This window comes from Gadus macrocephalus, chromosome 22 (genome assembly GCF_031168955.1).
Source record: "Gadus macrocephalus chromosome 22, ASM3116895v1".
NCBI lineage: Eukaryota > Metazoa > Chordata > Actinopteri > Gadiformes > Gadidae > Gadus > Gadus macrocephalus.
This window is the reverse complement of record NC_082403.1, coordinates 8,840,549-8,864,159: the sequence shown is the minus strand read 5'-3', so window position 1 is coordinate 8,864,159 and position 23,611 is coordinate 8,840,549. Positions and strand designations below refer to the sequence as shown.

The 23,611-nt window shown below is 47.3% G+C and overlaps 1 protein-coding gene across 1 annotated transcript in view; it reads right to left on the bottom strand.

Annotated features, from left to right (window-relative positions):
- Positions 1-23,127, bottom strand: part of LOC132450767 (ephrin-A3-like) — a 56,007-nt gene extending 32,880 nt beyond the window's left edge. The window contains 1 exon segment of the mRNA XM_060042867.1: positions 22,364-23,127. Within this exon segment, the coding sequence (XP_059898850.1) occupies positions 22,364-22,473 (110 nt within the window). The 5' untranslated portion in view covers positions 22,474-23,127.
- Positions 23,128-23,611: the final 484 nt, after the last annotated feature.

Genomic DNA, 23,611 nt, shown 5'->3' with positions numbered 1-23,611 from the left:
CAGGTATCCTAACGGTGCATTTCACTCACTAATAGCCAACATAGGGCTATATCAATCAACAACTACAGCATCTTTAAGATAAACTGTAATCAAACCAAAAAGTCTGAAATATTAAAACGATGTATGACGGTGAATGGAATGAAATGAAACTGCATTTTGAACAGTGCTCAGACGGATTTGGGTTAAAGCAACATCTAGTTCAACATGATACACCTCAGCCGGATAGCAATTTGAAATTCATGACTTATTTAAGATTCCACACGGCTGTGCCATAACTACCGAAGAGCCACAATTATCTCCTGGGCGATGAGACTCGTGTTATTGGGGAGAATGACCTAGAAGACGACGACGGAGAGCCATCCTTTCATATTGTGAGAGCAACTCGATACAATTCCCATTAGGCGGCTTATTATGGCGCTTTTTGTCATGGTGCTTCCATCAGTCCTGGTGAGACCATGGAGCCCTTACCATGTGAGAGGGGAGAGCAGTTATCATCCGTTTTTTTGTTGTTTCCTTAATCCCTACACATAGGTGAATACGCCATGGCTGGAGACACTGTAATTAACCCGGGAACATCTATTGATCCACTGGGTTCTGCGATTAATTCATCTATCTTGCGCACACACACACACACACACACACACACACACACACACACACACACTCTCATTCAATCATGTTGAGCAATGCTGGTTTGTGTGCCATTTGAAAGACAGAGTGAGATGTCAGTGCAGATCCATCCATCCATCTATTTATCTATAGATCCATACATATATCCATCATCATTTATCCACGGCATAATAGCACAGACTTAGGATATCAATCTCCATTTTTATTGATCTACCCCCTGATAAATACTTTTTTATCAATATCATTACTTAGAGATGTAAATTGAGAAGAACAAATCAAGACAAAACACATTATAAGCAGAGACTCACCAAGCACAAAACAGTGGCCTGCACACCAGTGGCCCTGAATTAAAACAATGTTACTGCTGTGTTGGCAAAGGCGGAGACAAAGATGCTGAGCCACCGTCTCCTCCAACCAATCAACGAGCAGCAACTTTGCTTTTTTTGTGTAAATATCACCTTGATTGTCAGCGTCGGCCCATACATGCCATACTTCATTGGAGGGGTCATGCATTTTTCATAAGGCTGTACATGTATTTTAATAAGCGGGGCTGATGAGGTGTGCCAGATCAGTCGGAGGGACGGCCTTCTCCACACTCCCTCTCATTCGCCGGCTTCTTCGGGAGCTGTCACTCACACACTCCAAGGCCTCCTTGTCTGTCTGCGATCCTCTCCCCGCATATCAATCACGCCGGCATCTTTTGCATATTTCTGTGCGATAATTGAGAGGAGATTGCAACATGGCGCAGGCGATCAATCAGCAAATCAGCCGACCAGATTAAATCCAAACTCGGGCTCCGTTTCGCAGATGGCAAACTAAACAGCATTAGCCGACGTGAGGCTCTCTCTGACGGCGGGGCGGGTCTCCCCCTGCCGGCTCGGAGATGCCCGTGTCAGGGCCTGTGTGTAATTTGGAATTAATGGGACGGTAAAAACTTTTAATTCAAAACCCCAGCCTTGGGGACAAACACATTTGCATACAAATGAACACACTTTCCCTGTTTGTTCGGTATGCAAATACCAAAGAGGAAACACACACAGAAGGCTGCCAGAGTCGAATGCCGTGTCGCGAGACTTTTCGCACACCGGGGCTGCGGGTAAAATAAAAAGAGACAGAGGCGCCCAACCGAGCCCTTCAAACAGAGCGCCGTGTGTCGTGGTATCAGGGCGAGTGCAGGGGGGGTAAGCCGCGCGGGCCCTCAAGGACCACGCGGTCTTGCGGGGGCCGCGGGTAACCTTTCCCCGCCGCCACTCATTTACACCTGGAAGTAAGGCGGAAGGTGACTCTTTTCCCCGCGCAACACAAAGGACAATTATAGTGTGCTAATCTGAGGAGGGAGAGGGTGGGGAGAGGACGGGCGCAGTCCCCGGGGACCCGGCGGACGCAGGACAAACGACGGCGTGAACAAAGCGGTAAAACCTCCTTTGAAAGCGGTAATTAACAAAGTGGCACCACCTCCTCGCAGGAAAACACTATATGACCTCTAATAATTTAGAGTTTAATTCCCCGGCATTCGGAGCACAATAGGAAATGGAAAACAGATAAGAGAGGGGTAAATAGCGTAATGAATAAAAAAAGCTTTACCTCCCAAGAGGTTTTTCAATAAAGGTTTGCGGGACTGTCGTGAATCTTAAACGACAGCCGTGATATTAGGCCCGGGTTAGATAGCGGCCCGTAATTCATCACTGTAAACACAACCCAGACATAAGAGCGGCGCTTAGGCACTCTCATTAACACAAATAAGTGGCACGCGCTGGATGAGAAACAAACTAGCAGGTTGTTGCCGTTGAACGCACCCCCACCGTAGCAGCTGCTTGCCACATGAGATTCTTTTCAGACGTTAAGCAGTAGGTACATGCTAGCACTGCAACACAATATGTGGGGTATGCACCATGCAGGCTATCTATGTAACCGTGCAAAGTAGAATTGATTTTGCCGTTTCGTGGTGCCAGACATACAGCGGCTATCTCCAGACATCTCCAGCGTTTTCATTAAACAGGGCCGAGGGGGGTATGAAAAACGGGGTATTAAATGACTGAGGGATCCATACATACAGCTATGGCATGGTAAAGGTGGAGCTCTTGAAATGAGGTGCTGATTCCAACAGGGCCGTCCTACCGATGACTTATGTAGACAAAAGGTGTCAGAGGTTAAAAGCCAGAAGGCAACTAAGGCCGAATAAATGTAAAATGTGCATTTACATAGTGAGATGTTTTCCAGTGCCGGCGAATGACATGCCTTCTCTCGCCCAGACCACTTTAGCGGGCGTGATGTACGTTCTACCACCGTCCCAACAGCCATGCCAACACCAGTGTATCCACTGCAGACCCTTTTAAAAAAGGTCACTTTTCAGCAGTGGTTAACAGTGCCTTGATGTGGTCAGAGACATATATATGGTTTTAATTTGCGTTATCATATTTTCTGACATTTAGCCAACATAGTGAGGGCATGGCCTATAAATCCTATAGGCTGATGTCACCGGAGAAGATAAGTGGTTCAGTTATACAAGGGCCACACAAGATGCATTTAATCAGAAAACATGTTATGGAGAAAAATCTCTGGGAGGCATTGATAATGAGCCAAGTATAAACAAGTATAAAGCACAGAATATACTATTATAACACTACTGATCATAATCACAATTGAATTGTAATTGTAATTGCCATGTTGATGAGGAAAACTCTCTTGCTTGTGTTTTCTGTCTGGAGCAGCCCACACTGTTGGATTCAGTTCGGTTTCAGTTTTATTGTAGTCATATGTAGGTTAAAACAGGGTCAACGGTACAATGAAATATGTTGCACGAGAAAAACAGGTCAGCCTGGCGGAAAGAACACTAGTCGCAATGACAGCGCTATTCATAGAAAGATAAAATAAGGTAAACAAAACAAAAATAGAATGAGATAGATTAAGCACTGTAAGCGACAAGTGTATACAGAATTATTGCAGCTTTGGTATCAGTCCTGCCAGCGATAGCATCAGTCATTGTGAAGGTTTTCACCCAATTTTGACGACAGCAGGTAAACAGATATGCGATGTGGAATTCTTCCGCTAAGAAGCGGAGAAGCTTGACGTCCCAGTGGTAAAACCTGTCCTTAAGGCTGGAGCTAGGTACAGCCATGCTCCTGTAGAGTCTGTCAAACAGAACCCAGGAGCACCATCTGCGTGCTGGGCGGCTGTCCTCGATGAGACTGTGACTGAACGGCCTGGGGTCTGTCTGTTCCCAGTACTGCGCTGGGCTGCTCCTACTCTCTGTAGTGGTTTCCGGCTGTGGTCAGAACAGTTGATTCTCAAGTGACTCTTTGGCAGAGGGAATAATCGACATAAATGCTTTGCATGGATGCTTTTCTTTGAAGTTGATCTGCCCAATTCATTTGTTGATTATATTATCTACCTTGCGTATGTGTTTTCGTAAAATTAGCTGGTACGAGTGTGTCACTATGAGTCTACAATATTGAACCTTTTCACAATATTCTAATTTTCTGAGATTTTGAATTTGGGGTTTTCATAAACTGTAAGCCATAATCATCAAAATTATAACAAATAACGGCTTGAAATATCTCACTTTGCATGTAATGAGTCTATATAATATATTAGCTTCACCTTTTAAGTTGAATTACTGAACAAATGAACCTTTGCACGATAGTCAAATTTTCACCTGTATATATATTGGCGTATACATCGTTTTATCTTTGACACCTCAGGCACTTACACACTTAGAGGAGTGCAGGTGACTGCCAATAAAAGAGAGTGGAAACTGGTATCAGCCCCTTGGATGCTGCTGGCTTATCAAGTGTGCCTTGCACGCGTTTGGCTGTCAGCCTTCCCTGTGGACTAGAGCTCAGCACATCCCTCCTCATCTTTCCTCATCCGATAGGAGACACAAAAGGACGGTTGTGTGTTTATATCACCACAACAACGGCCTCATAGGGCTGCGCGTGTCCACAATAGACTACTGCCAGAAATGTTATGGCCTCGAAAAAGGCAAGGGTGAACAAATTGGCAAAGGAAGCAAGAGAAACCACTGAGGATCCCTTCCAAAGACAGAGCGCAGTATGTGTGTGTTGACACACAACGCTCAATTAGAAATAAGTCAAATGAAGCGGGCGAAACCAGAACGGTTTGTAATCAAGTACAGTCCGGTCCCACAGGAAGGCGTCCCCCAGTCATTAAGCAACGTTGGAAAGCAGCACTTGTTTTCGGACCATTTTTCCCCTCATTGATGCCTCATTAGCACACAAGGCGGCAAATCTCGGCTTGGACCGGCCTCCCTTGGAGCAAGTGAAGGTGACACAGCATTTACAGTGGACTTTGATGGGGCACCAGGGAGTTGTGCTCACATCACAAGACTGCTTCCTCTGCAAAGTAACGACTTTCAACAATCAGCGCTGGCTGCCATTAGCCGAGAAGGAGAGAAGGAGAGATGTTCCCTCTTTTCTTCTTTTTCTCCCCTCCCTCGGGCTCCTCACTTGGGGAGAGCAGAGAGCAGAGAGAGGAGAAAAGAGGGCAGACAGAAGAGAGAAGAGAGCAGCGAGAAGACGGCAGAGAGTGAGAGAGAGTCTCCAGTTCTCTCTGCTCGTAAATGAAAGATGACACTTGTCCGGTCCCCGCCGCCACACGTATGAATCTGATCGCAAGATCGTTAATTAATCAAGTGTTTATGGCGATGCTGAATCACGTACTTCTCGCATAGGAGCCCCTTCAGTGTCTTCTTACCGCTGCTCCTCTAGCTTCCCAGTGCTTTCAAATCAATAGTTTCAACAGAGGAGGAGTTGGGATTAGCAGCACCGAAGGCGGTTAGCCGCACTGAAAACGCTTAGCCGTTCACGGCTAGTCCACGCCAACACAAAAAAAGGGAAGGCAGGTGAGGATGGGGTTGCCGAGGCTGGACATCGACGGCGTATTACGAGTGATAAGTGGAGCCGTCCGTGGGAAGAAGTACTTTACTGCCACGGCCCCCAATGGAATCAAGGTTGACCTTTCTTTGTGGCTTAATCTCCTTTGAGCCCAGAGCACACGGCCTTGTCGGGGGGAGAGACTCCGGATAATGTTTGGAATTTCATGTCCTCAATAGAACCAAGTCCTTTACGAAGCCAGTGAGGAAAACACAGTCCTGTTATGTTTGCGCTCTGTGCGCTTTGCCCCGTTCAAATAATGGGATTATCTTTCTTTTCTAGGGTTGCGCTACAAATATGAACCCTGAAATTCTCTTTTCGGTGTGTGCTTTGGGCTTAAGCCATGCCTCGTGTTGGGGAAGGGAGGGGAACCGGGAGCCTCCATGGCCTAGCCCTGCAGCTAACGCGGTAGCATCGTGGACACCAGGAAGATTAGCAAACTGCTATGGCATAAGCTAATGGGGATCCTTTAATAAAATAAAATAATAGAATCACATTGAGTATTCACCAGCCGACTCTTGGGCTGATTAAATCTGGATTTAATTGGATCAAATCTAGTCATGATGGAGCACTCCCCCCGGTGTTTAACCCCCGGTCCTCTGACGGGTGGAAGGTGGGGGAGGGGGGGGGGGGGGGATACTCTGGTGATGGCCGGGGGAGCAGGGAGCACCTAATGAATACCAATGATGGGCTGTGTTAATAACCATCACCTGAAGACCGGACCACACCTGCTGGGATTAAAACAAGAGACCCAGGGCGATTCTTCTTTGTGCAGGCGGGTCAATGCCCGTATGTTCCCGTGTGTGTGTGTGTGTGTGTGTTTGTTGGTGTGTCAACTGTCCTCTGCTGTCTCCTATGAACAAAGTGATAAAAGACACAGGTTCTTCTTACCGATTAACTAGTTACGTACTAAGGCCTTGTTTACACCCACATATACACAACAGATGAGCAAGGCCGTCTCACCATCTGCCACAAACACAGAGGAACAATAATTATTCAGGCTCCTGCTTTAAAGATCCACAATGACCGGATATCGACCAGAGTTTCAGACAAAGAGGTAAAGGAAGAGCTGTAATTGGCTCCGTGTTTGCCTGCAGTGATCATTGTGTGTGTGCCTGCAGTGATGTGATGGGGTTCAGAGCAGTGTGTGTGCGTGTGTGTGTGTGTGTATGTGTGTTTTCACCTGACAACTGAGGATCGGTCCATGCATCACTGAGCTTTGAGAATAATCGTTTTGTTCTCAAAATGCAACATGTTGTTTTCCACGTCTTATTTCTTTTTATCAAATTCTACTTGTGTTTCCTTGCTGCTATAGCAACACGCCAGCTTCCAGCTGTGAGCAATGCAGTTGTCAACGTCCTTAAAGGCAAATGAGCCATTTACAACATAAGTGGCGTGATAATGGCAAAACATGGTGTGTGCAAACAGCATCCAATTCTGTAATTCAAAGGCCCAGCCAAAAGTAATTCAGCCTATCCAAAAATGTAATCCCGTCGCTCACTACTGCAACAAGTGGGATCATTTTGTTGGAATATTTAAACAGAAATGACAGAAAAGGAACAAATTGTTCTGGGGAAATTCTCAGAATACACACAAGGCGATGTTAGAGACAGTCGAGTGTTTGTGACGGGGCTAGTATCACCAGCACATCTAAATTCATCTCTGGTTTCGAAACTGTGAATACATTTGCTATTTAATCAATTGTATGCAGAACATTTACATATTGAAGATAAACTAACAACATCTCTAACTAATCTCTCACAAATATTTGCACTTGTTATCAAATCATCTGCAGTTAGGAGAATAATTTAACAGATAGCTGAAGCGGGTTTGTTGGTGTGACACCCTTGCACATATAACCGATTCAGGCGATATGCTCTTTAAAAACTCCTCTGCCTTCACCTCAGACAGTAGACCTGAATGCTACACGCAACCCAAGTTACACAGGGGTACTGCTGATTCCATTACTATGAAGGTAATCAGGTGTTGTCTCTGGCCTTCGCTCCAATAGATAAGAATATACGAGTTGGCTGACTTTGAAATCTTGCGAGCTTTCCAGTGGAGAATATCTGGCCGGACTAAAGAGACGCTGACCAATGAGATGACTTTATCCAGACTGATCTATCCTGCCGACCAATGAAATGACTTTATCCAAACTGATCTACCCTGCCGACCAATGGGATGCCTTTAACCAGACGGATCTATTCGCACAGCAGGCTTTTCTGTGAGAATTTTATATCACCTGGATTTAAAGAAATATAGAAATGGTTGTGTTGAATTCATTATGGCATATACTGTACATTCACAGTATTTTGATCGTATGTGCATTTCTGTCGGTGTAAGGATTGAGTAATGAGTTCAACCGGATCATCGACAATAATTTAGCAACAGATGTTTCGTTCCACAGAGGGAAGAGAGGGGAGTATATGACCTTACAGGGAAATCTCCAACAGAAGTGGACCATCATCATATGTGTATTTTATTGTGTGTTTGCAGCTGCAAGCAGAGCCACACACATGAGGCGTAAGCACATGAACAGTGGAAGGTCTGGGAAGGTGCGGTGTGCTCAGGTGTAATTTCTCTCCTGGACTCTGGCCAGGCACAACAGATTGCTGACCGAAATGTTTTTCGATTTTTATTCTTTATTTTAACGCTTCAAATTCCAGCTAGCCTTCACGCTACACATCTTCTGTTCACAGTCAGCCCCCAGGGGAGATAGCGGGCGCAAGGAGAGCTACGAGTACCCTCAAATTACAACAGAACAAAACGCCATGGCAACCCTGTTCAATGAAGAAAAAAATATGATTCACATTTGATGCACATCATCGGTTTAGAGTTCCAATTCGCTGTTGAGCAGTTGAGGTCCAGTTAAATTAGTATTTTTAGCTACACAATAAAGAAATGCGTTCTCTTGGTGCCATTGCCATTCCCATTGTAAGGCATTTTGGAACACAGGAGCGTCTACTGCCCGGCAGCAGTGATAGATTTACACTTCTGGTCATTAAAACCAGGCTCACACGGGCAACGGCTTATCCCCTCATTTCAGAGCAACTTGGCTCTTAAATCCAGCCCATAATGAAATTTAACTGGTGTGTGTGAGGCAAAGGTGAACCAGTGCACCGCGGGCCGTTCTCCAGGCTGTCCTCCCATCATTTCCCTCCCTCCCTCACGTTGGGGTCAAGCTGGGCAGGGGAAGACACAAGGATAATAAAACAATTCCTGTGACATTGAGGACCAATCGCAGGTCGCTATTATTGGGGACATGGACCATTTAATTGTGCGCGTAAAGTCGTCTGGACGTGATGTCTGCCGATAAGGTTACAGTTCCCTTCTTCATTGTTACCCTTTGTAATTTTTTTACGCCCGCTTATTCTTATATATTTTTGGTGTAATTTTTTTATTGAAGCTCTTTGCACATTGCCATTTTAAATCTCGATTTCACTGCATTTTCTTTACGACCTTTCCAATTGCTTGGGAGAAAGCCATACTTCGTTGACTGTCAGGTGCTCTGTTCTTACTGTGCCCGAAACCCGCGCCCCTCGCTGCTATAATGAAGCCTGTTAACGACCCAGTAACCATGGGGACAGCGACACCGCCGCCAGCGCTGACAACAACACCACGCAGGTCATTACTGGGGGTGTGTGTGTGTGTGTGTGTGTGTGTGTGTGTGTGTGTGTGTGTGTGTGTGTGTGTGTGTGTGTGTGTGTGTGTGTGTGTGTGTGTGTGTGTGTGTGTGCGCGTGCCAGACAGCAGACTTGAGTGATTAAAGGTGTGATTGCACCGCTAGGTGACCTCAGGGGTCACCGCGATCCCTTGGATGGAACGACCTCACCGGCGATGCCGGTCGGACACCCCGTATTGAACGGAGGTCAGGACAAACGCATGCTAGATGAAAAAAAGCATCCATTTGCATAGCTAGCGAGGAGGGCAGGCTGACAGAGGGGCGGGCCCAAGTCAGGGGATGTTGTAACGTTTGAACCACGGGAGGGAATAGAAAAACCCAATTACGGATGGAAGCCTGGTACAAACGTTCTCTCTCTTTTCCACTCTCTCTCGCTCTCCTCTCCCCATCTCTCGATTCTTCCCCGTATTTCCCCCTTTCCTGCCTCTCCCCATCTATCTCCGTCTGCACCCCTCCCCCCCCCCCCTCCCCAGCGCTTTCTCTCTGACTTTCTCAATTCTCTCTCTCTCCTTCTTCTTCTTCTTCTTCTTCTTCTTCCCAATACAATAGTTATCAGAAATATTACCAAAAACCCCTAATTGACCAAAAATAAAAGCCAGTGTTTTGAGGATGAACTGTGCTCTGCTCATGAATAATACATGCGATGATGAATTGCTGAGGAACTTTCTAATGAGCAGGGTAAGGGAGGAGGAGGGGGAGGGGGTGTGCACGGGTGATTTCTGCTGACGAACAGCAAGTTATTATATTTTTTTGAACTGATTTTAAAAAGTTGGGCCGAATGAACCACAAGAATGCTAATGTCGCCGGCATTTTTTAGACTTCGCCGTTATCTTGCCAGTGTCGCACATTAGCAAGAGATATCGTTTTCTCGCAGCTAATTTACCCCAATGTGTTGTCCGGGCTGGTGGTTCTACAGGAGTCGAATCTTAATAGAACTTATAATTTGACCAAAAAGGTTCATTTCCCCTGGGGAGAAATAATTGCAACCTAATACAGGATTGCAACCATGTTCAGAAGGTTACAAAATGCAGTTTCTACCGACATGCAGGGAAAATTGGAAACGGTGATAATTGATTCCTTTCACATTATTCAACGTCATAAGAGGGGGGGGGGGGGGGGGGGGAGCACATTTCGGATGTGAATTTTGAATCATCAGATTCCTCACCGTTCCCCTGTAAGACCTCCAGCGACTGGTTGCATTACGCATCTTTCCAACAGAAGGAAGCAACCCTGTGCATTCACAGCACGCAACACGCATGCACCTTCGCCTCCTCATTACAAAGCCTCCATCTCCTCAGGGCTGTACACAGTCCACGCTCTGTCCTGCGTCCCTGAGCCTCCCGTGGGGGTGTGGTCTCTCGTACTATATATATATATATATATAGGGCGTTCCGTCCATCTCCCCGGCGTCTAGCCATCTATCAATCTAGTATCAATCTATCTATCTATCTGTGGGTGGATCCTCATGCCCCCTGCCTATACTGTCTAACCTCCATCCCCCCCCCCCCTCCCTCCTTGTTATTTGGCCTGTCAATTGCCAGTGACACCGGTGACATTGCCTCCCGTCGGAGCATGGCTTCTTACTTGTCTGCATGATGTGGTAGATAAGCACCGTCTCTTTCTCTCTGTCTGTCTGTCTGTCTCTCTCTCTCTCTCCTGTTCACTCTCTCCTCTTCAAGTAATCACACACACACACTCACACACAGGCTCTCTCCTGGAGCCCCCCCACCCCCATCCCCCCCCCCCCCCCCCGTTCACTGTAGATCCGTGCTGACAGGTGCTGGCGAGGAATTTACAGTCCTGACACACTAACTCAAAATGGGTGGATGTGCATGCAGCGCGGGGGGGGGGGGGGGACGAGAGAGAGGGGCAGAGAGCAGAGCAGCGAGCGGAAAAATACCTCAGACAGGGAATACATACACGCATGCATAGGTAGGGAGGTATGAACAGAACGTACACATAGACACACGCCGCGCTCCCTGGCATACATAGACATACACAAACTGTTTAGAAACCAACCCCACACACATATACACAGACACACAAATAGGATTTTTTTCAGCACCCTGCCAACTAGCGATAATGAGCAACACAATACACGGGATAAATGCATGGTACACGCGTCAGAGACTCACTGTATTTTTTCTATCAAGAATAATATTTGTGCTTCTAAAAAATTAATAAAAGAAAAAAGTCTAATAATCTTCATCACAAGCCGGACGGCCGTGGAGCCTGCGTCGGAGGGAAATTGCTGCAAACACACGAGGTGTTGGTGATGCAGTGCGACGCTGCTGTTTTGTTCAGGATTGGAGAGAGAGAGAGACAGCCCTCGGGCTAGCCTCACACCGGGATACAGTACACCTCAGCCTGGAGAAAATACAGGTTGAGGTCTTTAAAAGATATTCCACTTCCTGACACTACATTAATATTCAGCGTAGCGTTGCACTCTCCCCCCCCCCCCCCCCCCCCCCAACTTCCTCGCACCCCCCCACCTCCTTTACGTCTCTTCACTGCGTAATAATCTCTCTCTCTCTCTCTCTCTCTCTCTCTCTCTCTCTCTCTCTCTCTCTCTCTCTCTCTCTCTCTCTCTCTCTCTCTCTCTCTCTCTCTCTCTCTCTCTCTCTCTCTCTCTCTCTCTCTCTCTCTCTCTCTCTCTCTCTCTCTCTCTCTCTCTCTCTCTCTCTCTCTCTCGTTATTTTTTGCCACAATTCTTTTTCACTTCTCTTCCTCTTGGGATGTGGCACAGAATCTGTTTAAGTGCAGCAAACGCAAATCTATTTATCACCCCCATATCTCTCTTTTATATTTAATTATAACCTGAATTAGAAGGACTCACGGTGAGCCGACGTACACAACATACTAATGTGCACTCATCTATGCATCTATGTGTGCTCTCCTTAATGTAAAGCCTTTATAGGCCGTCCTAGAAAAACACAGTCTGCTCAGATGAAGAAAGGATTTTTACCAGATGATACAGATGATGATAAACTTGTTCCCCTCTTTCTCTCCTCAGCCAAAGCCTATATCAATTAAAACGTCTGTCTGTCTGTCTGTCTGTCTGTCTGTCTGTCTGTCTGTCTGTCTGTCTGTCTGTCTGTCTGTCTGTCTGTCTGTCAGCAGCAGCAGTTTAAGCGCTCTCCTCCCACGCACGGCAATGCGGTTGAGCCAAGTGGTCCACCAGGACTGCCCCATTCATCTCCCCCCTGCACAAGGTGAGGAGCCACAGAGACGACCAGCGAGAGAGAGATAAACACAGAGACAGAGAGGGACCAGGGTATGGCCGACTCGCCAAAGCAACAACAAGCCTCAAGGCGTGACTTAAGGAGACCGAGGGATGGAGCTGGGGTTCTACTATCACAAACGGTCTTGCACACACACACACACACACACACACACACACACCACATGATGATACACACTTTGTGTGTGAAATTAAAAATAACCTTTTTAAAAAGTACCTAAAAGGGGGTTGGTCTATTCATACAACTGCCTTCATCACAGCTTCATAATCACACACACACACACACACACACACACACACACACACACACACACACACACACACACACACACACACACACACACACACACACACACACACACACACACACACACACACACACACACACTTTTGTGTTGAAAACACTTTGAACAGACCAAACCCCCCATGAACACACACATACTGACAGCAGGACATTGATATTCCATTCGCCCACACACAGCATGTGTCGAGGATCCGGGCTATCAGGAGTCTCTCTGTAAGTCTGTGTTCGGGTTTCAGACGCGAAGGAGTACAAAACAACCTTTCCAGCGGGAAAGCCTTATGGAGCGCTACATATAGGTGTGCACGGTATATGAAGTCTTATAGCAGTGCTTTGTTAAAAGGAACTACGCCCTTGTGTGACTCAGCTGTGTGCACACTTACAAAATACACACGCATGAATGGAAGGATGGATACATTCTGTCTCTCACGTGTTATGCGTGCTGCACATACACCGGGCTTTACACTGCCCTGAGCCTCTTGTAAGCGGTGGAACCGAGCAGAACAGATGCGTCCACAAACAGAGAACCACAAGAGATTGGCCCATAGCCAAGGGAGATTCTGAACTGTTTTAACAAGGCGTATCGCTTTTGCATGTATAAAACGTTGCGTCCGCAAAAATACTAATAATGACTCGTCCTCTGTCAGAACAGATATGCATCTCCAAATTTAGACACAGCGAAATTCTGTTGACATTTGACAAATTATGAATGAATTTCAATGAATATCAATTATTTTCAAATTGGCCGAATAACGGATATGGATATAGATGTGTGTGTAGTAGTAGTAGTATGTATGTATGTGTGTGTGTGGTTGCATGTGTCTGGTTGTCTGAATGTGTGTGTGTGTGTGTGTGTGTGTGTGTGTGTGTGTGTGTGTGTGTGTGTGTGTGTGTGTGTGTGTGTGTGTGTGTGTGTGTGTGTGTGTGTGTGTGTGTGTGTGTGTGTGTGTGTGTGTGTATTGTCGTCTCTGTCTGGTTGTCTGTGTATGGTTGTCTGGGTATGGTTGTCTGGGTGTGTCCGTGTATGGTCGTCTGTGTGCGTCGTGTGTCCGTGTGTCTGTATGGTCGTCTGTGTGTGTCGTGTGTCGGTGTGTCTGTATGGTCGTCTGTGTGCGTCGTGTGTCGGTGTGTCTGTATGGTCGTCTGTGTGTGTCGTGTGTCGGTGTGTCTGTATGGTCGTCTGTGTGCGTCGTGTGTCGGTGTGTCTGTATGGTCGTCTGTGTGCGTCGTGTGTCGGTGTGTCTGTATGGTCGTCTGTGTGCGTCGTGTGTCGGTGTGTCTGTATGGTCGTCTGTGTGCGTCGTGTGTCGGTGTGTCTGTATGGTCGTCTGTGTGTGTCGTGTGTCGGTGTGTCTGTATGGTCGTCTGTGTGTGTCGTGTGTCGGTGTGTCTGTATGGTTGTCCGTCTGGTTCTCTGTGTCATGGTGTGTCTGTGTATGGTCGTCTGTGTCTGGGTGTGTGAGAAGATCACCCCCAAGGCGATGGCCCATTGATGGTGGAGACTAGTCACGTATTGTCCATATAAATCAAGGGGTGTAACACCGAGATTAAACACGTGTGCACGTGTGTGAGTAGAAAGGCCTGATTATGCATTTGCCGTAGCTCATGTATTAACCATAACCAAATTTACACATCAAGGCTGCAAATTAATTCCAGATAGATTTTTGATGCAGGCCAACACGAGACCTGATTAAATGATGAGGTTAAGGAGATGGAAACACCATGGCAGCGACAACAGGGGCTCTGTGTCAATGTCACAGTTGAATCACAGACAAACAATTGCTTTATTATGAATGTCATTATTATTAGCATTACTAATGTGCCCATCAAGGTGGAGGTGCCCCTCCGAGTGTGGATGCCAGAGGTGTGGCCACCTTCACACTCTACCTGAACAAACACTCCTTTTCCAAGGGTAAGCACGCTTTAAAAAGAGCCATTTCACCCAGAACACCACATACTATATCTCGCAAATAGGAGTTTGGCCATCCTGAACAGCCGATGCCTTTTCCATCGTGCTCCTAATGCCTTGTCATGAGTGTAAAACGTATATTTTATGCCCCCAGGTGACAACCGCCTGTCCGACTCACTTACATCATACTTCCCAGGCACTAAAGGCTTTGGATATCACACGAGTAATGGAACTGTTTCGCATGGCCTTGTTCTGATTTAAAGGTTCCCGGGAACAGCTCAGCATGACACATTAAACTTCTGGAGTGCGGCGGTGGCTGCCCCTCAATGAGTAAAATTACTTTTTGTCATTCCGAGTGCGCAGAGCTCAAGAGAGTGATTTCAATTTTCCCCGCGAACGTTCTCATTACGGAGGAAACGGCTGCCAAAAGCGCCTCCACATTACATCTTCACTCGGCGGAGTCTCAATTATGACAGAATGCTTAATTACACTTGGGCTCCGAGAGCAGGGTCGCTCTCTCGCTTCCCCGAGACGGAGACGGAGGAAAGCCACGCTGTGTCAGTGTGCGAGCTGTAAGTACAGTTCTCTGTAGGGACTATTGTTGTTGTAAGTACCCCAGAGCATTAGGGGGGGGGGGGATACAGGGGGTTGGGGAGGGACCTTTATCGTTCTCGAGGCGGGGGAAAGAAAACAAGGAGAGAACGAGAGTACAAGCTTGCGCCGGATTTATTTTGTGGACCCTTCTTATTTTTTCCTGATAATAGCTTTGGTCATTGTAAAATGCAACCTGAACTGTCATACCTTAAAAGAGGTCTTCTGATAGGAAAACCAATTACTGTGGCCTACTGGTGAGGCCGCTGAGCGTGAGTCTCCAGTACCATGTAGCCTAGCAGGGTCCATTTCACCTATCACTGGTCTCCATCCATTGACCACCCACGTCCATCACTAGCTTTGATATTTTTTACCAATATGGCAGCTTTTCCATCAAAGGACAAAATGTAATTTCCCAGTGGGTATGGAGCACCTAGGTGCAGGCTGCCAGGGTAATGTGCTGTGGAGCTACCGCTTGGAAGTCGGAAAGCCCTCTTTGTAGGAAGCATTTGCATTCAAATCATTGAGTCTAAAATTGGTTCTACCTGCCTGGGATCCGGACCATCTCCTGTGGGTTCCCAGTGCCAGTTAAGTGCAGTTTCTATAACCTTGGAGCACATGTGAATACTAATGCCTTTTGATGGCATGTGGCCTGCCTTTGTTTTCTTTATAAGAAGGCATCCCATGCAGCGCAGCCACGAACCCCCCCCCTCCACACTCCACCGCCACCGCCACCACCACCACCGCACACAGCTACAGTAGCTCTGAGGCGAGTCCCCCAGCACTCGCTCTTCACAGGGACTATGAAGAGACAACATGATGGGCCATCACCACACCACTTCTGGAGAATAACAACGCTGGGCAGGGTGAGGCCGGCCGCCAGGCTTCAAACCAAATCCCATTTCCACACTGGACAAACGGTGGTTTTGGCAACCAATCCAAAAGGTGTTGTGACCATAGAGGTGGGAATGTCTTTGAGCTACATTGCTCAGCTGGACGGTCGGCCGAAATGGTCCAATTTGTCCCCAGTCGCAGTGAGTGTCACCGTGGGTGTTTGACATCGTTTCAGCCGCCATTTGGTTTTGCTCTCCGCCCGCTCTCTCATTATGTTCCCCTTCAGAGCCCAGAGAAGCAAGCAAAATAAGCAAGGACAGAGTTAAAATACTTATGAAGAGGAATAATTGATTTCTTTGCACAGCTCACTTTTCTTTTCAGTCTATTAACTCTGGGTTGATGAAACGCCCTGTCCCAGAATTTAAAAGCATTCCAGCCAGATGCCAATCCCCTCTTAATTTGGTTTTAAAAATAATTGTTGACTATTAACGTGTCTCTGACAGCTAAAATATCTTGAATTAGACTGGTAAGGGTGATGAAGTCTTGCTTGTTTTTTTATATCATTTGTTTGTGTTTAAAACCCAATCAAAAGGAGGCCATTCTTTGACAATCATTTTCAGACAGACTTAGCCTTGAGGTTATGTGATGCTACCAGACAGACCCAGCTCTGCTTTGATATCTCTGCCATTTCTTAATTTCTGTTGTGCCTCTTTTATTCATAGCCAAATGAAAAGTTCTCAAACCCGATCGGTGAAGATTAGAAGCTTCATTGTGTTTAATTTTTGTGCTTCATTTGTATGTCAAGTGTCATTTGACATGCATTAATAATACACACACACGTGTCAATATATGTTGCAATGAGAGTGGCAAGGTTATAGTTTTTATCAGCGGCTCCTTTAAATGGGCCCTATAGCGGGCCGATTGAGAACACGACGCAGGACACGACGGAAATAATCCATTACCAGGCGTGCCGTTCCGAGGCTGCCCTGGATCAGCCTGCCCGAGCTTTTCCTCAGAATGCATCATGGCGAGTAACGGACGTCGTGAGATCAAATAAAAAATGCATTCGGACATTGATCACCTGATGCACTGAGATTGATTGCTGCCCACAATGCAACCTTCTCCGGTTTTTGTAAGGCCAAGGTATGTACTGCCTTCCCACACCATATAAAATGTATTGATTCAAAACACCCACCCTCGGATCAATATCAACCATTAAATAGCTATTCAGCACTTCTGTCAATTTGTGTGACTCATAGCATAATATGTTGGGCTACTAAAAAAAAACTATTCTAATTAGCCAGCTAATACGTTTTGTGCAGATATATTGTACAATACTCGGGGGTAATAATGTAAGGTTAACTACCCATTTGACAATGCATTCATTAAACATGGACTTGGGCAAATTTATGACACATAAAAATGTCTTAGTATTGTTTACTTGCAGGAGATTTAGTCGCTGGTGGCCAAGCTGTGCAATGTACACATGGTAGAGTGCATCTGATTTATTTTTTGCATGACAATACACCTATAGGGCATACAGATGCATGCTCAACAACACTCAAACCCACACATTCATGCATAACATCCTTGTTGTGAAATGTAAGAGAATAGAAGAAATAATCGAAAAATCACTGAGACGGATCCAGGATACAGCCACGAGCACACAGCCTTGCACGTAATCGCCCTGCAAATCCTTGCCCGCGCCAGCCGCTCTATGGCAATGCATTAAACGCGGACAGGAGGAGTGTGTATTGTTTCTGAGCAATGATCCACATCAGTGACCCCGCCTGTGTCCACATTAGCATGGATCATCTCCCATGAGTACCACCTCACTCACGGACAAGCACCAGCTGGAACATTCCCCCAAAAATAACCAAAATAACCTGAGTTGCGTATCCGTGTTTCGTCGTGGCCTCCCCGGCTTCTAAGCCAACTCCATCATTTTTCTCCTCCTGCACCAGCCTCTCCTTAAAGACTTCCTCTTCCCCACCACCACCCTCTCCATCATTCCACCTGGTCTCTATTACACCCACACCCTCTTTCTCTCCAAAGCATTCGTCATGCCTTCTTTCCCCCCCCCCCCCCACCATATATCTCCTGCTCTTTTTTTTTTTCTCCTGGTCATCATTTCGCAGTAAAAGTTTTCCCTTCGTATGAAAAAAAATGAAATCTCGGAATACCCTTCAAACTTTTCCCTGGGGGCTGCCAGGGCTCCCTTGGGACCCCCCTGCGAGGGACCACCTGCAAGTGTAGCAGCTCCTTCAAAGCGCCACCCAGACAGACCTGGTGGTTAATGAGCCTGTTGAGGCAGACAGCAGCTTGGCTCAGCATTGATCACGGGGGCCGCAGCATCTCCAACTCTCCGCTAAGCTATTTGTCAAAGTGATCATTTATTTTGTTACACCGAATGTAGCGCGCCAAAAACAGGGCCTATTGTGTCCCCCCCTCTTCATTTGATATCGGCCGGCTTGACAGACTCAATTTCGGCTTTCAAAAGAGAGTCAGAGCGTGTGGTCGGCCAAAATGAAAACAAAGCAGTTCCCTTCTGACAATTGCCCCCCGAAGAGTAGACTGAAAATGATCTTGTTAGTCCAGGAGAAAGAGCATTTGGCTGTAAGGTGGGCGGTACGTGACACCTAGATGCACACCGGGTCCCTATTTATTTCTGAAACCCTATACCCCAGTCCTTTGGTGTGCCGTTAGCCATACAGCAAATATTTAGTTGACAAGGGAACAGTAGTTTTAGCCTCTAAAAGGCCATGCAATGTTGTTTTGATCATGCCGGCATAAGGTGCCCAATTATGCCATTGGATTCAGAGCCACCCGTGGGAGTCAGACGCCTGATGGGTCGGTCCACTCCGGGGGTGGTGGGGGTGGCAGGAGCCGAGGACAGCGCTGGCAGATCGGCAACCCCCACCGCAGCGCACCGTTGCTCCAACGAGCTTCTCAAGATGTTCCACATCTCCCCCTCTAATTGGCAGATGGCCTCAGATGCTGGATGGTTTAATAACACGCGTGCACATGCATGTGAGTGTGTGTGTGTGTGTGCATTTTTGTTTGTGTGTCTGCGCACGTGTTTGTGCGTCTGTGTGTGTCTGTGTGGGTGTGTGTGTGGGTGTCTATGTGAGAGAGTGTGTGTGTGTGTGTGTGTGTGTGTGTGTGTGTGTGTGTGTGTGTGTGTGTGTGTGTGTGTGTGTGTGTGTGTGTGTATGTGAGAGTGTGTGTGTGTGTGTGCATGTGTGTGTGTCTATTCACGCGTTTGTGTGTGTTTCTGTGCGCGTGTTTCTGTGTCTGTGTGTGTGTACGTGTGTGCGTATTTGTGTGTCTGTGTGCGTGTTCGTGCGTGTGTGTGTGAATGTGTGGTTTCTCCTGCCATTAACGGGGACATCTGTAACGAGCTGGCCGAGCGTGCCGCTGCGAGCAGGAGCCCAAAGCAACACATTCTAATAGGGGCGCCGTACTGGGGATGGACTCGGCCACTCACCACACCCCGGGGCCGCACCTCCGGTGCTCCGTTAATGACAACACTCGTCTCCCCAATGTCCGACTCGGAGGCGAGACATTCGTATTGCCATGTGGCGTTGTTTACTTCAGGATACCGGCGGGCGAGATCAAACAGCCGAGTGCCACTGGATATCCGCCGTGTTCGGTGGCGGTGCCTTTTGACTTTTAACAGACGGCAGCAAGATGTTACGGGGAGATGACACAGTCGCGGCCCGGGCCGCGACTGTGTCATCTCCCGGTAACATCTTGCTCGGCGTCTGCGTCGGCGCAATGCCATAACATCTGGGGATGGGGGGGCGATGTTCAAGGGTAAAGCAAGCAAAAGGTCTTACAGGGAGTTTTACACCAACTGGGGGCCAAACTCTCTCTCTCGTTGTTGTCCCTTGACTCTCTGGTGTTTAAGGAAGGGGTCTCTCTCTCTCTCTCTCTCTCTCTCTCTCTCTCTCTCTCTCTCTCTCTCTCTCTCTCTCTCTCTCTCTCTCTCTCTCTCTCTCTCTCTCTCTCTCTCTCTCTCTCTCTCTCTCTCTCTCTCTCTCAAAGGCAGAGAAAAACACGAAACAAAAAGAAACGAGGGGGAATGAGAGCAGAATCCGGTGACTCCGCGAGACCCCCTTTGTCCGTTTCTCGGGGGCGGCGGTGGACTGGAGCCTTTTGGAGCTGGATGGCCCATCTGTATTCCTAGCCAGCGCCTCTGAGGATTTGTCTGCTACCTGCAAACTGGGTCAATTTTTGCATTATTTTACAGCTGCTTTATATCAGAGGGGGTGAAGGAGGAAGAGGTTCTTCCAGCACCCAAGCGTGCGCAAGCAAAAAACTGCACCCTCGCTGCGTCTCCGTCATCAAACACACACACTCAGACACACACACACATGTGCACGTGCACACACACGCACGCACGCACGCACACGCACACACATCACTCGGGGAGTATTGGAAATCTTTGAATTCATGATTTCAAGAATACATGTGCATCAATGCGGCAGTAACGATACAAACTGGCCTTGCCTGATAAACTACATAATTATTACCGCCGCCTTTCTGTGAGTCCTTCCGGGTACAGGAAGCTCACACCAGATGCATTATTACTAAATCCACAGATAAGTATAATACGGATTCTGACACCCCCCCCTGCCTATCTCTGCAGCACTCACCGGACACGCACTTACAATACTAATAACTGGCGGAGAGAGTCGACGTGTCATCCATTATGCATTGCTCTTCATTCATATCACACAGACGGGCTTAACCGGGCTCCCAGATAAGAGAAACAGGGAGGGCTGTGGATGTGCCCTCTGCCGTCCTCACGCCGTCCTGATAGTCTTCTACTAAAAGGGGGGTTAGCGACGCGTCGACCGGGGCGGTCTGCGTCAAATGACTCCCCGCCGGAGGGAGGCCCTCAGACCGGAGAGGAGACTGTACCTATATACTGTAGGTACATAGACATCATGTCTAGGCTGTTGCTTTGTGTGGACACAAGGAGCTGGGGGCAGATGTGGGGAGGGGTAGTGTTGGTGGTGGTGGTGGTGGTGGGGTGGGGTGGGGTGGGGTGGGGTGTGTGTGTGTGTGTGTGTGTGTGTGTGTGTGTGTGTGTGTATATATGTGTGTGTGTGTGTATATATATATGTGTGTGTATGTGTATGTGTGTGTGTGTGTGTGTTAATGCAATTTAGGAAAGAAAGAAAAGAACAGCCGGGCGGGCTGTTGAGACATGGAACCAAATGGGCGAGAAAATAAGCGTGAGATGGAGAGAGGCAATTGGAGAGACGATGTGTTGTCTGTGGTGAATACCAATGGACATATATATAGTTAGGGGGGGGGGGGGGGGGGGGGAGAGAGAGAGAGAGAGAGAGAGAGAGAGAGAGAGAGAGAGAGAGAGAGAGAGAGAGAGAGAGAGAGAGAGAGAGAGAGAGAGAGAGAGAGAGAGATTCATTGTTAGCTAATGAGTAGACAAAGGCAGGGGAGTCCACATCGATCCCAGGCCCTCTGGCTGGGGCTCACAGGTAGGAATGATGGGGGATGAGGGGGGGAGGGAGGTAGAGTAGTGGGAGCTCACCCCAGGCAACCAATCTGTTGTTACAAGACCCCCAGTCCAACAATGGACCAGGAGATGTGTTTGTTGGTGGGTACACGTGGGTGGGTGTACTTGGAGATGTCCTCATGCGAGTTGTGTGTGTGTGTGTGTGTGTGTGTGTGTGTGTGTGTGTGTGTGTGTGTGTGTGTGTGTGTGTGTGTGTGTGTGTGTGTGTGTGTGTGTGTGTGTACAGCAATCATGAGGATGCCCTTTAAGTGGTGTGCACGTCCATGCAAATGTAAGCCACCATGTACATTATGTGCAGCACACATTATATTGTGTTGGTGAACACATAGTAGATAGGGTTACGGGGAGATAATGCCACTGAGAGGCAGCATACAAATACGGGAATCAATGATGTTAGCACAAACACCCATTAGTGTGAAGTAGATGGCTCAGGCTGTGTCATAAATCAAATATTGATAAGATAGTGTGGAATGCATGAAACCCGGTGACTGCATCCCACTCCAAGAGTCATATGAAGTCATATTATTTTATCAAAGGTTAGGATTATGGAAATGAAAATAACACGCCTAGGCAAACTGCAATTTGTGCTTCTGTTTCATGTATTCCAGATGGCCAACCTGGTAGGCTACATGTGAAATCGGTTGCAACAGTGAACTTTTTTGGCCATTCAAACTATAACATTAATAGTTGCTGTGTTTAACGTCCCTTAACAACACTGATGAACGCGTAGCCACTTACTGTAGGTTCGAGCTGTTCCAGTACACCGCATGCCGGTTGTTGGCTCGCGACAGGTGCAAGTTTGTCAGCGCGAGCGTTACAAGGCTGAGAGAAAACGTGGCGAGAGCCATAATCCCTCCGTAGCCCCTCTTCACTCTTCCTGCTGCCGCCGCGTTCCCAGTCCTTCTGTCCGCAGCCCCGGGTCGCTCACAACATCCCAGCGGTTGGAGATGGCTTTTCAAGTTTCAAAAATAACCTTCGGAATGGAGGATTTGATGCAACTTCGGGTGGTTACGTGTTCTGTAACTCAAATCCCATCGCGACGCGTCCCATTTGGTAGATGTTTCCGCGGGCGAAATAGCTTTGCACTTTTGTAGTAACAAGGCGCACTTTGCAGTCAATGTTCAATATTCCGTTTTGTCAAATCTGTTTGAAAGAAAAAGCATGGACAATGCCGTGGATACGATAAAACAATGTTTGAAAATGAACAGATTTGATCGGTATGATGTTGGAGGAGGTTGCACCGCTCCGGAACAAAACCTCCGAGCCGCAGGATCCCAGTTAAAATGTTCAAGCCTCGTCTACCTGCTGCTCATCACAATACCAGCCACGCGCTGCTCATCGAGCCGCTACAATCCCGCCCTCTGATGGACAAGATGTGCCTGCCTGTCCATCTCCTCCACAGCCCCGCCCCCGGCCACACTGGAGTGTTTGTGTGTGCGTGTGCGTGTGCGTGTGTGTGTGTGTGTGTGTGTGTGTGTGTGTGTGTGTGTGTGTGTGTGTGTGCGTGTGTGTGTGTGTGTTTGGTTGTGAAAGAGAGAGTGTGTGTGCGTGTGTGTGCTTCATGGGGTGGGGACGGTTGGAAGCTTAATAGCAAAAAGAAAGTGAGAAGGAAAAAAGAGTAAGCGAGAAGGAAGAGTAAAATGGAGAGACTTTAATTAACCTGTTTAATTTAGCTGGTGGTAGTTTAACCACTCTATCTACTCTGATGGTAGCCCCCAGTATGGGCTCAATTAATTGCAAATATTCAGCATTAGACATGGTTTGATTAACTCTGCAAATTTGATTTCTTGTAATAAACTCATTTTTTTGGTGGGATTGCTATCAGGGATATTCATATCCATGAAGAGGGTTCAAGGGGGCTTTTGTAAAAACTAAAACTGGGAAATCCTACCATTTATGCCAATGACCTCCAGTGCTAAATTAACATTCATTATACAATCTCAGTGATGTCCCCGAAGGTCAACCACACTTACTGAAATATTCGGG